This window comes from Dama dama, chromosome 18, assembly GCF_033118175.1.
Source record: "Dama dama isolate Ldn47 chromosome 18, ASM3311817v1, whole genome shotgun sequence".
NCBI lineage: Eukaryota > Metazoa > Chordata > Mammalia > Artiodactyla > Cervidae > Dama > Dama dama.
Genome location: NC_083698.1, coordinates 112,158,724 through 112,174,397, shown reverse-complemented (window position 1 = coordinate 112,174,397; position 15,674 = coordinate 112,158,724). Strand labels below are relative to the sequence as shown.

The following is a 15,674-nucleotide window of genomic DNA, read 5'->3' as shown; positions in this document are numbered from 1 at the left end:
GCTGAGTGACAAAGAATTGATACTTTTGAACTGTGGTGTTGGAGAAGACTCTTGAGAGTCCCTTGAAGAGCAAGGAGATCATACCAGTCAATCCTAAAGGAAATCAGTCCTGAATGTTCATTGGAAGGACTGAGCTGCAGCTGAGGCTTCCAATACTTTGGCCATCTGATGAGAAGAACGGACTCACTGGAAAAGACCCTGATGCTGGGAAAGATTGAAGACAGGAGGAGAAGGGGATGACAGAGGATGAGATGGTTGGATGGCATCACCGACTCAAAGGACATGAGTTTGAGCAAGCTCGGGAGAAGGTGAAGGACAGGGAAGCCTGGTGTGGTGCAGTCCAGGGGGTCGCAGAGTCAGACACCACTGAATGATTGAACTGATGTTGAAACCGCTGAATATCTTATTTTTATATCTTGGGCTTATGTATTCAAAGTGCTGGAGTCAACAGTAACTTATCGCATAGAGATATAGCAACGACTACAAAGCAAGCATTAGAGTGGCAGAGGCCCTTTGGACGCTCTAAGAGGTTTGGGTTCCGTCTGCGGTCGGCCACGAACTGCAGCTATAGGGTGGGCCTGGGGAGACGGTGTGCTGGTGAGTCCCCGGCAGGCCCGCCGGTGCCGTCAGCACTGCTGGGGAGTGGTAGGGAGGGGTCACTCTACTCTCAGGAGCAGCCCAGCCAACCAACCGGAAGCGGAGCTAATCAGCGAACTTGTAGAGCCTCTGAGATAGAAGTTTTTAATCCGTTCCTCACTTCAGCTGACTCAACTCATGAATTTGAAGTTTTCTCTTTATAAAGACTAGAATTGGATAAGTTTGTCAGCTTTCAAAATATTGTCAGCTTCCCTAACGTAGAGCTACCAACAATAAGGTTAACACTTCCCCCCCTGAATTATATAATTTTTTTCCTATGAACTCAACATTCAAGAACTCTCTTCTGATAGCAGGAGCGGCAGAGAGGACACGCGTGGAAAGGCGTGCTCTCCCCCAGGGAGAACTCCTCCAGGGCGCGCAGACACGCGTGGTGGAACACGTGTGAGCAGGACAGCAGGACCGTCTCCCGCGGCGCGGGCGCGGGGCCGCCGGCGGCCAGCGCGGTGAGGCAGATGGGGCAGTCGGGGGCCTCCCGGTGCAGGGCCTGCAACACAGCGGGGCGGGCGGTCACACGTGCGGGTCACGCCGCGGCCGGCGCTGTCCCCAGTTCAAGTGAGAACCGGGCACCCACGGACGTGGGTCTTCTAAACATGGAGACATTTCATCCTGGGTTAAAACAACGCTAATTATGTATGTGCTCTGCTGTTCCTGTGAGAAATGGAAGGGACTGCAACCCACGTGGGATAACCCACTTCGAAACACAAACAGTTTATAAAAGGCTGAATCTTAGTGACAGACTTTCTTTTAACTAAGCAGTTTCTGACACTATGTAGCCGCTAAACTTCTTTACGCGTTTTATCCTTTTTGTGATTTCTAAGTAAGCGTTTCCTCTGTTGGGTTTGGAGTCTCTGTCCTCAGATGGAAGGGGCGGGCAGGCTGAGAATGGCAGGAAGCGCGGGTGGGGGCGGGAGGGGGCACGTGGGGAGGCCTCGGCCCTCGTTAGAATCTCACACCCGGGGCCCTTGGCCTCACCCCAGACTGGGCGAGGAGGGTCCCGGGGCCCCTGGGGACGGACACACATGCCAGGCCCCTCTCCGCGGTGCCCGACCCTCCGCCCCCGCAGGCTGGCCGCGCCTACCTGGGTCTGGATCTCGCCCCACTCCTCTTCGGAGAGCTCGCGGCCACACCGCTCCTCCAGCTGCTGCAGGACGCTGCGGTTGACGGCCAGGCAGCGGTCCACCTCGCAGAAGAGCGCGTCGATGTCGGTGTGGTAGGAGCAGAGCAGGCGCCGGCTGATCTCTGTGAACTGAGCGCCCGCGCCCGCCGTGAGCCGCGCTGGGCAGCGCCCCTGGGTCCCCACCGCCTCCCCCAGCTGCCCTTACACTCGCCAGCCCAGAGGGCCTGGGCGGAGATTTCAGGAGGGGGCAGCTGCTGGCAAGCCTTGCTTGGTGGCAGGGAGTGCGCTGGTGAGGAGTTGCGAGGAGGAGGGACCAGAGCCGGGGACAGTGGGTCAGACGGTCATCCTGCGCCGGCAGCGCCCCCAGAGCCTCACAGGCCCGGCCCCTGGGCAGTGCCGCCCCCGGCCCACGCCAGGCCGTCACGAGGGACGCCCAGCACTGCACGTCCCCAGGCTCCGCAGCATCATCCCCCATGGCTGCAGGTCAGGAACCGTCCTTTCAGCGTGAACATTTCCAGAAAGGGAATCCGAGAGAAAGACCATCTCCTCCCTTTTGAGTTGGTTACTCATCCTGCCTTTCTCTCTGAGCTCTAAAATCCTCATTTTGAACCCACCCCTGTTGCCTAAAGAGCTAAAAAAAAAAAAAAAAAAAGCTGAGGTAATCAGTTTATGGACGATCGTGTGTCTCCATGCTACAGAACGCATTTTTAGGACTTACCTAACAATCCCAATTTCACTGCTAGTCTAAATATGGAGGCGGCTTATCACAGTTTATCACAAACTTTTGTTTTGCTTTGAAGGCACTGTCCTCAAATAGTCTCTAACATTCCATCACTTCATGGGAAATAGATGGGAAAACAGTGGAAGCAGTGTCAGACTTTATTTTTTCGGGCTCCAAAATCACTGCAGATGGTGATTGCAACCATGAAATTAAAAGACACTTACTCCTTGGAAGGAAAGTTATGACCAATCTAGATAGCAGATTAAAAAGCAGAGACATTACTTTGCCAACAAAGGTCTGTCTAGTCAAAGCTATGGTTTTCCCAGTGGTCATGTATGGATGTGAGAGTTGGACTGTGAAGAAAGCTGAGCGCCAAAAAATTGATGCTTTTGAACTGTGGTGTTGGAGAAGACTCTTGAGAGTCCCTTGGACTGCGAGGAGATCCAACCAGTCCATCCTAAAGGAGATCAGTCCTGGGTGTTCATTGGAAGGACTGATGCTGAAGCTGAAACCCCACTACTTTGGCCACCTCATGCAAAGACTTGACTCATTGGTAAAGACCCTGATGCTGGGAGGGATTGGGGGCAGGAGGGGAAGGGGACGACAGAGGATGAGATGTTTGGATGGCATCACCGACTCGATGGGCATGAGTTTGAGTAAACTCTGGGAGTTGGTGATGGACAGGGAGGCCTGCCGTGCTGTGATTCATGGGGTCACAAAGAGTCAGACACGACTGAGCGACTGAACTGAACTGAACTGACTGAACATTCCCCCAGGCTCGGTCCTCTTTATGAAGGTCTGCATTTGGTACAAAGAGATCTAGAAAAGCACTCTGCTCTCAGGGCAAAGGAGGTAACGGGAATCGTGGTGGGCTGCGGCCTGGAATGCTGTCGTCTGCTGAGGGCGACAGCTCTGAGCGTGCGCGTGTTTGCAGGGCGCATTTGGTATAAGCGGTTTGTAAAACGCTACGGGCCGAGGTCACGTGGGAGACGTGTGGACTCAGGCATGCAGTCCCCTTGTCTGCACCTTTTCGCGGCACTGAGGGCTAACGCTGGCTCACTGCAAAGCAGCACGAGCTATGTCCTCCTTCCTCGAGACGGTTTGGCCTCGTGGTCCTTTAGGTGCGTGATGTGTGGAACACATTCTCCTCGGGCCCAGAGGATGTCCCCAGCGTCAAGTATTCCGGCCTACGGGACACCGCGTGCGTGCAGCGTGTCCGTGCGTGTGTTTTTACGCAGTGTCTGTGTCCGTCACCTCCATCAGAAGGTGCCTGCGCGGGCCTGGGGGCCCCTTCCACCTCCCGTCCATTCCTCAGGAAGCCTCGAGCCGGGGCAGGATGGGGGCAGGGCTGTGGGGAGTGGCCCTCCCAGGCCTTGGTCCCTGGGGCTTACAGGGCGGGCCCCGGGTGTCAGGGGAAGGCCGCCTGTGAAGCGGCCGGGGGCCCGCGGGGTTTGAATCCAGGCGCCTGCGTCTTGGGGTCTAGTAGGCACTGGTTTCTCAGCCGCGTCCGAGGCCTGGACAAAGATGCTTTTCCATTTTGGAGTCCAGTTCCATTTCTTGCCGACTAATTATTCAGCTGGCAGCTGGATCCAAGCTCATGGGCTCCAACTGGCAAGGCTTCATTTTCTCTGTTCCTGAGCCTTTCAAATGCCTGATAATCTCTATTATTAAAAGTAGAAGAGGTCCCTATACTTTATAAAAGGAAGGATTCCTTGGAAATACATATACTGCTGCCTTCCAGTGAATGTTTTATAGATCAGGTTTTCTCTAAGTTGCCTTTTCGTGCAGCGTGAGAGATTCTCCGTATAGACCTGAAAGGTGAGATCGCGTCTTCCTCCAGCATTAGCCCCCGCCAGTGCAGACCTCATGCAGCCTCTGGGATCCCGAGGTTCGCGCTCACGTTAGTTCTCAGCAGAAGTGCAGCCTGCAGGGACAGCAGTGCCTGGGTGTCCCACCGCTGGGGCGGGGGCACCGCAGCCTTCTTCCAGGGGAGGCCGTGGCACCAGCGGCATCCGCCTCGCCAGGGAGCTGCTAGCAGCGCCGACTCCCGCCGCCCCAGCCCTCCGGGGTCAGCACTGCCGCTGGAGGCAGCCGTCCGTGTTCTAACAGCCCCTGGGGCAAGGGGACTGATGCTCACTGGGATGGAAACTGCTCTCCTAGAAGCTGCCCGATTAAGGTTTAGGATTCAAAGTTGTTTAACACCAATTTAGTCATCACTCCCTGGGACGTGGGGCTTCCCTTGTAGCTCAGCTGGTAAAGAATCCGCCTGCAATGCAGGAGACCCCAGTTCAATTCCTGGATCAGGAAGATCTCCTGGAAAAGGGGTAGGCTACCCACTCCAATATTCTTGGGCTTCCCTTGTGGCTCAGCTGGTAAAGAATCCGCCTGCAATGCTGAAGACCTGGGTTTGATCCCTGGGTTGGGAAGATCCCCTGGGGAAGGGAATGGCTACGCACTCCAGTATTCTGGCCTGGAGAATCCCATGGACAGTATAGTCCACGGGGTCGCAAAGAGTCGGACACGACTGAGCGACTTTCACTTCCCTCCCCTTCCCTGAGGCGTGACCACCCAGCTTCAAGTGTGTAGTGCCTTCCTGAGCTCTCAAGGGTCACTTCAGGGAGCGACAGAGCAAGTGTGGAGGCCACGGGCATTTCTATTTTCTTACATGTGTGTGTATATTATCACGCGTGTGTGCCGAGACATCTGTGTCACGCTTCCTACACACACGTCCGGGGGACGGCAAGAACCCACACCTGTCCTCGTGTCGTGTGAGCTCTCATGGCTTGAGATGCAAACAGAGCCGGTGTGTCCGGAACAGCCGTGCACGCTGGTCCCAGGGGCCCATGAGGACGTCCTCGGTGCCCCCCACCTGCCTCCAGCACTGCGGTGGCGCCGCCTCCATCCTCTCTGCCGGCTCGGGGCTGTCCCCCCGTGTGCCCCTGTCTGTGTGTCTGTCTGCGAGCTGCTCTGCGCGCTGGCCCCGAGGCGCCGGAGAAGCGCTTGCTGAAGAAATGGCCGTGGCGGCTTTGCGGATGCAGTCAGGAGCTCTGGGACGGCCAAAGTCACTCCCACCCCTTCACTTCTCCAGGCTTTTCTCCAGGACACAACTGGTGGACATTGGTGATGTTTCCAACAAAATACCTGACGTATTGTGTCTCCCCTCCAGGAAGGCGGGACGCGCCCAGAGGTAGCTGTGGGCCTGGGGGGAGGCACCTGGCCGGGGGGCGCTCCCGGTGACGCCGGGTCTGTGGCACAGCCCCCCAGCTGGAACCCAGTTCTGGGCGCAGAGGGCAGGGTCAGTGTGGACACGGGTGCATGGCTCACCTGACATCGCTCTCACTTGTTAATGGGCACAATTCCTTCCTCAGCCTGAATAGGAAGCATTTCACAACTGAGAAAAATAGCCATCCCTTTATCTGCAGGGGTCGGCGGAGACTTAAAATGCAGATGAACACAGAGACCTGGTGAGAGGCTGCCGTCTAGCACAGGGAGCCCTGCCTGGCTCTGTGACACCCGGAGGGGAGAGGGGCTCACGAGGGACAGTGTCTCTGTGTAATTGCGACTGGTTGGCGCCACTGGACGGCAGAAACCAACACCACATTGTAAAGCAGTTTTCCTCTAGTTAAAAAATAAATTTGACTAGAACTAATCAGTGAATTTAGCAAAGGTGCAGGATACAAAATCAATACACAAAAATCCCTTGCATTTCTATATACTAACAATGAAAAATCAGAAAGAGAAATTAAGGAATCAATCCCATTCACCACTGCAACAAAAAGAATTAAATATCTAGGAATAAACTTACCTAAGGAGACAAAAGAACTGTACACAGAAAATTGTAAGACACTAATGAAAGAAATAAAAGAAACATAAACAGATGGAGAGATATGCCATGTTCCTGGTAGGAAGAAACAATATTGTGAAAATGACTATACTACCAAGCTCAATCCACAGATTCATTGTGATTCCTATCAAATTACCAGTGGCATTTTTCACAGAACTAGAACAAAAAGTTTCACAATTCATATGGAAACACAAAAGACCCCGAATAGCCAAAGCAGTCTTGAGAAAGAAGAATGGAGCTGGAGGAATCAACCTGCCTGACTTCAGATTATACTGCAAAGCTGCAGTCATCAAGACAGTGTGGTACTGGCACAAAGACAGAAATATAGACCAACGGAACAAAATAGAAACCCCAGAGATAAATCCATGCACCTATGGGTACCTTATTTTTGACAAAGGAAGCAAGAATATACAATGGGGCAAAGACAGTCTCTTCAATAAATGGTGCTGGGAAAACTGGACAGCTACATGAAAAAGAATGAAATTAGAGCACCTCTTAACACCATACACAAAGATAAACTCAAAATGGATTAAAGACCTAAATGTAAGACCAGTTCCAGTTCAGTCACTCAGTCGTGTCCGACTCTTTGCGACCCCATGAACCACAGCACGCCAGGCCTCCCTGTCCATCACCAACTCCTGGAGTTCACCCAAACCCATGTCCATCACCATGATGGTGATGCCATCCAACAATCTCATCCTCTGTCATCCCCTTCTCCTTCTGCCCTCAGTCTTTCCCAGCATCAGGGTCTTTTCCAGTGAGTCAGCTCTTCGCATCAGGTGGCCAAAGTGTGGGAGCTTCAGCATCAGTCCTTCCAATGAACACCCAGGACTGATCTCCTTTAGGATGGACTGGTTGGATCTCCTCGCAGTCCAAGGGACTCTCAAGAGTCTTCTCCAACACCACAGTTCAAAAGCATCAATTCTTTGGCCCTCAACTTTCTTTATAGTCCAACTCTCACATCCATACACGACCACTGGAAAAACCATAGCCTTGACTAGACGGACTTTGACAAAGTAATGTCTTTGCTTTTCAATATACTGTCTAGGTTGGTCATAACTTTCCTTCCAAGGAGTAAGTGTCTTTTAATTTCATGGCTGCAATCACCATCTGCAGTGATTTTGGAGCCCAGAAAAATAAAGTCAGCCACTGTTTCCACTGTTTCCCCATCTATTTGCCATGAAGTGATGGGACCGGATACCATGATCTTAGTTTTCTGAATGCTGAGCTTTAAGCCAACTTTTTCACTCTCCTCTTTCACCTTCATCGTGAGGCTCTTTAGTTCTTCTTCACTTTCTGCCATAAGGATGGTGTCATCTGCATATCTGAGGCTGTTGATATTTCTCCCGGCAATCTTGATTCCAGCTTGTGCTTCCTCCAGCCCAGCGTTTCTCATGATGTTCTCTGCATATAAGTTAAATAAGCAGGGTGACAGTATACAGCCTTGAGGTACTCCTTTTCCTATTTGTAACCAGTCTGTTGTTCCATGTCCAGTTCTAACTGTTGCTTCCTGACCTGCATAGAGGTTTCTCAAGAGGCAGGTCAGGTGGTCTGGTATTCCCATCTCTTTCAGACCAGAAACTATAAAACTCTGAGAGGAAAACAGAGGCAGAACACTTGATGACATAAATAAAAGCAAGATCCTCTATGACCCACCTCTTAGAGTAATGGAAATAAAAACAAAAGTAGACAAGTGGGACCTGATTAAACTTAAAAGCTTTTGCATAGGAAAGGAAATTATAAGCAAGGTGAAAAGACAACGCTCAGAATGGGAGAAAATAACAGCAAACGAAACAACTGACAAAGGATTAATTTCCAAAATATACAAGCAGCTCATACAACTCAATACCAGAAAAACAACCCAATCAAAAAGTGGGAAAAAGACCTAAACAGACATTTCTCCAAAGAAGACATGCAGATGGCTAACAAACACATGAAAAGATGCTCAACATTACTCATTAGAGAAGTGCAAATCAAAACTACAGTCGGAAAAAGACCTAAACAGACATTTCTCCAAAGAAGACATGCAGATGGCTAACAAACACATGAAAAGATGCTCAACATTACTCATTAGAGAAATGCAAATAAAAACTACAGTAAGATATCACCTCACACCGGTCAGAATGGCCATCATCAAAAAGTCTACAAACAATAAATGCTGGAGAGGGTGTGGAGAAAAGGGAACACTCTTGCACTGTTAGTGGGAATGTAAACTGATACAGCCACTATGGAAGATGGTATGGAGATTCCTTAAAAAAGTAGGAATAAAACCACCATATGACCCAGCAATCCCACTCCTAGGCATATACCCTGAGGAAACCAAAATTGAAAGAGACGCATGGATCCCATCGTTCATTGCAGCACTATTTACAATGGCTAGAACATGGAAGCAACCTAGATGCCCATCAACAGATGAATGGATAAAGTAGTAGTGGTACACGGACACCATGGAATATTACTCAGTCATAAAAAGGAATGCATTTGAGTCAGTTCTAATGAGGTGGATGACCTAGAACCTATTCTGCAGAGTGAAGTGAGTCAGAAAGAGAAAGATAAATCCTGTATTCTAATGCATATATATGGAATCTAGAAAAATGGTACTGAAGAATTTATTTCCAGGGCAACAATGGAGAAACAGACATACAGAATAGACTTATGGACATGGGGAGAGGGGAGGAGAGGCTGAGAGGTACGGAGATAATAACACGGAAACTTATATTACCATATATAAAATAGATAGCCAACGGGGATATGCTCTGTGGCTCAGGAAACTCAAACAGGGGCTCCTATCAAGCTAGAGGGGTGGGATGGGGAGGGAGATGGGAGGGAGTTTCAAAAGGGAGGGGATGTATATATACCTACGGCTGATTCACGTTGAGGTGTGACAGAAAACAGCAAAATTCTGTGAGGCAATTATCCTTCAATAAAAAATAAATATTTTAAAAATTGAAAAAGTGCAGGTTATTTAACCTAAGCTAAAGCACTGTGCCCTGGCCCTGCTGGATAGCTTTTGCAGCTGAGGGGGGAAAGCCCAGAGGGCCCCAGAGGAGCCCGTCCTGGCCCAGCGGGCAGAGGGGCCACGATGATCCTTGACCAGCTGGGCGCCGGGCTCAGCAGGAAGGCGGGAGGGGCAGCCCACCGCGCACTCCGCCTCTGACCCCGGCTCTCCTCCTCCGGCCTCTTGGCAGCGTCTCCTCGCCGCCTTCCTGCTCGGCCTCTACCCCGGCCAGCCCCGCTCCCTCTGCCCGCCGCGCTTCTCCGGCCCCGCGCTCGGCTAGCGCTCGGCCTGGCCACCCAGAGGGCTCTCTTGGCTCCTTCCGATGACACTTGTCACCGGCCGGGGCTCCTTCCTTCTTCCTGTGTGTATTTCTTATCTCTTGGCTGCTCCGCTTCATCTTGGTGAGGCCCTTGGCATTCAACAAAACTGTCGCCTTGAAATTTGCAACAGGTGAGGAATGAAGGCCCACACGCCCCCAGGGTTCACCTTCTGCCGGAGTGCAGGGCGGTCTCCTCGTGGGGGTTGAAAAGAGGACACTGTCCGCGCGCGAGGATTCTGAAGAAACTTCCAGTGCTGAGATTCAGTAAAGCCTCAGTATTTGGCTTATAACATTGGCTTTAGCTTGTTGATAAACATACCGAAAATCCTTCAGTATGCACTTACGGCACAGTTCTAAAAGTGAGCTGGCGCGACTGGCTTCATTCTTGTGCTTTGAGTATTGAAAAGTTAGCAAGAATAATATCCTAAAAAAAGTTAAATTAGCAAATGGATACTGACTATCCTGTGGCCGGGTCAGGGCCATGTCCGAAGTGTAGCTATTATTAAATATTTCTTACATGTCAGATTCCTGCCTGAGCAGCATCCTTCTGCTCCTCTTAAGCCCCTCACTGTCACGTGGGTCAGAGGCCTTTAGTGGTTGGAAAGGCAAGAACACACACACAGGAAGACCATCGGCTTCTAGTTTTCAAACTAGTGGTTAATATTAATTCTACAGAAGCATACAAAATACATAAAATTTTCCATTAAAAATGAGTATCTTCTTCTATTTCTCTTTCTAAGCCTCACATTTCATATATTTGATAAATTAAACAGTTACAGATTCAGGTAACTGATACGGAGAGCAATCACTGGTCATTTACAAGTACATCCCGGCTAAAGAGTAAAGAAGACGGGCTCACAGAAGTGCCCAGGTGAACTCGGCCTGCCCAGGGGCCCCTCTGAGCATCCATCTTGATGTCAGCAATTGCTTACTAATGTGTTTGACTTACGGCCTCCCTCAAAAGCAAAGTGAAACGCCTGGAATTTACAGCGTATCAATGAATCCGTTGATAAGCTTTTACTGGTTTAATGTCCTCCCGTCTTGCTGCTTGGAGCCACTTCAAGTTAGCAACAGAATGTTTGCCATCTCTATGTGATAAAGGAAGTCAAAAGGGCTGAGCAAACGTGAAGACCATTATGCTGTTTCGCGAGATGGAATGAAAAAAAAAAAAGTCAGAGCACCCTCCCGGGGGCGGGGCTGGGAGCGGCTGTCCCTAAAGTCAACCGCAGCATCTGACAGACCCCTCACCTCGCTTTCTAAACAATGGCCCGGACTTTTAGCTCGGGTGGAGATAATATAATGCATTTGAAAAGTTTTAATTGCCGCAATAAAAGGCCATACCTCAATTATATGACATATGCTAGCAGAACTCCCAGATAAGGATCAAAGGCACTCAAGGACCGACCACTGCATTCTGGGCGACACTCGGGCGTTCTGTACACACAGTGACAGGCGTGAGCGCGGCGGCTCTCGTGACCTCCCCGGGCGGCTTTGATCTGGGTTCAGTTGACGGCGCGGGAGCGCGGCCGGCCTGCAGTGTCGCCTGACGGCCCTCTGCGCCGAGGGCGCCGCCAATGCAGGGCCACTCTGCACGCTGCCCCGGGGGCTTGGGCCCAGCAGGGGACCCCCTTCCGCCCTTAGCGCGGCCCTGCCTGGTGTCTGAGAGACCTCCGGTGTGACGCAGCTTCGCTCTGCCCTGTTCGGTCTTGTCAGGAATGTGCCAGGGGTATTCCAGGCAAGGCAGCGCTGCCAAGACAAAGCCTGGGCCTGGGGGAGCGTGACTGTCTGTGGAGAGATGACCTCTGCGTTCTGCTAGACTGCTGACATCCAGCAGACGCAGGACAACGGAGGCGGGAGAAGACCTCATTCATCCCCCTTATTAATTGCCCTGAGACAGAAGGGCGAGCACTCGCAAGGCCACGGTTCTTTTACGAGAAAGACGGATGGATTTATAAAAATAGAACGGCCGGAGCTAATCTAATCTCCAGTATTAAAGACATATCCATCTTGGTGAGGTCTTGAAACTTTAAAGGAGCCAAGCACTTCCTCATGTGTGGTGCCTAAAAATATCACAGTCTCACCCCTGCTCTGCCTTTCTTTTCTGTGGATTAGCCTTCTTTTCCCCAAAGGGAACCAGGCCAGTGGTCCCCAGCTATGGCGAGAAGTTTTCACCTATCTGCCAGACAAGGAAAAAAAAAAAAGGGAATTCAGTGGAGAGAAACTTCTAGAGCTGGACATTTCAGTGTCCAGGAATATCCTGTAGTGTGTGGTCAGATACTGCCAGCTTTCCTGCTGTTGAAACAGCCCTTCAATCTTAGGAGATGATTCTGAGGGCCTCCATGTGGTGCTTGGGTTTAGCTCTTACTTGGCCAAATGGACAGTTTTTGAAGGTTGGTAATGAGTCTGCTGGAGGCCGGGTTTCTCTGATCACCGGCAGACTCTGGATGGCAGGAGATCCCTGGGGTACGGAGCCGCAGGGGCTGCGAGGAGAGGGGACCCCACTGCAGCGCCCCGACTTCATGGGCCCACAGAGGCGGCGGGGCCGACACGCACCCGTCCGTCAGCCTTGGGCGGTGAAGTGGGTCATGCAGTTTCCTCCTTCTAGTCATTTGCAATTTCAGTTTTTTCGACTAAACATAAGATGACTTTACATTGACTCTCACCCATGGTCAGTATGGAGATAGAACTTAGAAATGTGGCTTCTGGTTGCACTAAGTCACCCCCAGTTTAAAGGACCCCTGGTTCCACAGAGAATGATAAACGTACCATATTCGATACTGTAGCTACTGCATTTCTGAAATTCAGACACTGGCTCACTGATCTACAGTTCTGTGCGAGGAGGGTGACAGGGTGAACACGCGGGTGTCAGAAGGCAGAGCCAAAGGCAGGTCCGTGCAGGAGCCTGGCGCTCCTGGAATGTCCCTGTCACAGGGCTGGTCTCCCGCCCACTGGGGCCTTGATGAACCCCTTGCTTGCCGCGGCTTTGGGCTTTATCTTTTAGTGGATCTATTACTAGGGAACCTGCAGACCCCGATGCCTCCAAAGCTGGGCTTTGGGACACAAGCCTGGGTCTGAAAAACTGTCAAGATGAAGACAGTGAGAATCTAGGACCAAGAGTTACACTTTTATTTGAAATCTCTTAACCTGTAATTTCTAGATTTGAAAGGCTCATTATACTGACAAGCTCAAGTTAAAGTATTTTTATAGGCATTTAAAGGAGAACAGTTCAAACTTCTTAAAAAACTGAAATGCACATTTGTTTTTGATGAAAATAATAAAATTCTGTTTCCATCATTGCTGTTAAGCCGCTCAGTCGTGTCCAACTCTTTGTGACCCCACGGGCTGCAGCACGCCAGGCTTCCCTGTCCTTCACCATCTCCTTGAGTTTGCTCAAAAGCATGTCCATTGAGTCAGTGATGCCATCTAACCATCTCACCCTCTGTTGCCCCTTTCTCCTCTTGCCTTCAGTCTTTCCCAGCATCAGGGTCTTTTCCAGTGAGTCGGCTCTTTGCATCAGGTGGCCAAAGTATTGGAGCTGCAGCTTCAGCATCAGTCCTTCCAATGAATATTCAGGGTTGAAATCCTTGAGGATTGACTGGTTGGCTCTCCTTGCAGTCCAAGGGACTCTGAAGAGTCTCTACCATTAGAAAATTGCCACTGAGTTATCTTTAATAAAATAGGGTATCCTTTTGAACTGAGATGAAAGTCTTTTGTAAAGGCACCTCTGGACAATGACTTCTTTCTTTACTAACTCAGAGTTCACAGTTGTTTTGTGTCTAATATCTCTCTTATTAGGCTGTTACGGTATTGTACTGAGAAATACTTAATTCTATTCACAGGATCACATCTTTTAAAAAGCACATGAAAATAGCCAAAACCCCTGAATACCATGTGTATTTCAATCTCTGTATTAATATAAGCCAATGCTCCGTTGTTACTAGAAACTCAAGTAAAGACGATCATTTCACCTTGTTGACCATCAGTGGGTCCTTGGCCCTCTTCTGCTGAGCAGCTTGGCACGGTGGGGGCCGCTGACCCCCGGCTCCAGCGGCAACGTCAGGAGGCCTTCCTAAGCTCCCAGTGCACACGGGTCACCACGCTGTCCTGGGCCCCGGGTGGGGCAGAGCTCAGGGCCTGGTGTGTCATCTGATGCATTCTAGTAATTTTATATATTCGCTTGGCAAGTATTTACATAATTAACGTGGAACTCTTCTGAGGATAAGGTATGAAGTAATGTCTGTTTTTCTCCTTCATGTAAATGCCGACATTAACTGTTCTTTTCAAAAAGTCTTTTTCTTCACTGATCTGCTGTGAAGAAGTCCAAGTCCTTACTGTAGACTTAGAATCTCTGGACACTGAGGTGGGTGACTTTCTACTGGTTCATCACCTGTCCATCGGTCGTTTCACAAGAATCTCAGTTACCAAAGTTTTACATATATTGGGACAGAACTGATGTATAATGTGGTGTAAGTTTCCAGGTTACAATGTGATGACTCGATGCACTTACATATTGGGAAGCAATCACCACAGGAGGCTGCGTGCGTGCTAAGTTGACTCTCTGGGACCCCGTGGACCATAGCCCACAGACCGTAGCCCACAGGTGAGAATACTGGAGTGTGCTGCCAGGCCCTCCTCCAGGGGATCCTCTCACCCCAGGGCTTGAACCTGAGTCTCTTAGGAACAGAAGGGTGAGTTAACACCACTTCCTGTCTGTGGTGAGGACATGTCCGATGTCCGATCTACGTTCCGGGCAGTGTTCAAGCATCTGATACAGTGTTGCTGACTGCCGTCGCTAGGCTGAGCACCGCACGCTGCCCTCAGACTGGCATCTCCCCTCGCCCGCCCCTCTGCCCATGGCCCTGGCCACCGCCATTCTACTCTGTTTCTGTCAGTTCCACCTCCGCGGGTTTCACACACAAGTGGAATCACATCATATTTCTCTGTCTGGTTTATGTCCCTTAGCATACCGTCCTCAAGGTTCACGTGTGTTGGTGCAAATGGTAGGCTTGCTTTCTTTCTCATGGCTGAATTCCGCTGTATGTGGGGCTACGTCTTCCTCGTCCACTCATCTGTTGACCGACACTCAGGCTGCTTCTGGGTCGTGGCCGTCATGCACAATGCTGCCATGAACGTGGGTGTGCAGAAGTCTCTCTGAGCTCTTGATTTCTCCTTTAGATGGTCGGAGGCCCAGGAATGGAACCGCTGGGTGGTATGGCAGTCTTTGGTAGTCCCACTTTTACTCAAGCTTTAGTATCTCCATGCGGTTCTCCATGGAGGCTGTACCTATTTATATTCCCACCAACAGCGTCCAGAACTCCCCTTTCCTCCACATCCTCACCAACACTCGTTCTTTCTCGCCTTTTTGTTACAGTCATTCTAACAGACGGGAGGTGGTATCACCGTGGTGCTGACTTGCATTTCCCTGATGATTACTGAGGCTGCACACCTTTTTCACGCACCTGTTGGCCGTGTGTATGTCTTCTTCAGAGGAGTGTCTAGTCACCGCCTCTGCCCATTTAAGAAAAATCAGAGGGCTGGGTTTTTTGGCTGTTGAGTTGTATGAGTTCTTTATATATTTTGAATACAACCCCCTTATGAGATTTATGATTTGCAAATATTTTCTCCCATTCTTTAGGTTGTTTCTTTTCATTTTGTAGACTGTTTCCAGTGATGTGCAGAAGCTATTTATTTTGATGTAGTTTATTTATTAATTTTTAGTTATTAAGAACATTTAATAAATAAAAACACCAACTGAACACTTTCAGAGAAATCTGGCTTCCATCCCTAACTTCTCTTCTCTCTTCCCTCCTTTCCCCTCTAGCTGATTATGTTTTTAATTAAACTTTCTATTTTGTGTTGGAGTACAGCCGATACAACAGTGTTGTGATAGTTTCAAGTGGACCATTTATTTCTGCTTTTGTTGCCTGTGCTTTTGGTGTTGTATCCAAAAACATCATTGCCAAGATCAGTGCCAAGATTCCCCCTGTGCTTTTCTTTAAGAGTTTTGTGGTTTCAGGC

General features: G+C 50.1%; 1 protein-coding gene across 1 annotated transcript in view; it reads right to left on the bottom strand.

The window, feature by feature from the left end:
* Positions 1 to 322: 322 nt before the first annotated feature.
* The window catches only part of RNF32 (ring finger protein 32), a 35,883-nt gene continuing 20,531 nt past the window's right edge, over positions 323 to 15,674 (bottom strand). The window contains exons 8-9 of the mRNA XM_061166212.1: positions 1,736 to 1,903; positions 323 to 1,141 (exon numbers count right to left, since the gene is read on the bottom strand). Of these exons, the coding sequence (XP_061022195.1) occupies positions 920 to 1,141; positions 1,736 to 1,903 (390 nt within the window). The 3' untranslated portion in view covers positions 323 to 919. The remainder of the gene's footprint in view (positions 1,142 to 1,735; positions 1,904 to 15,674) is intronic.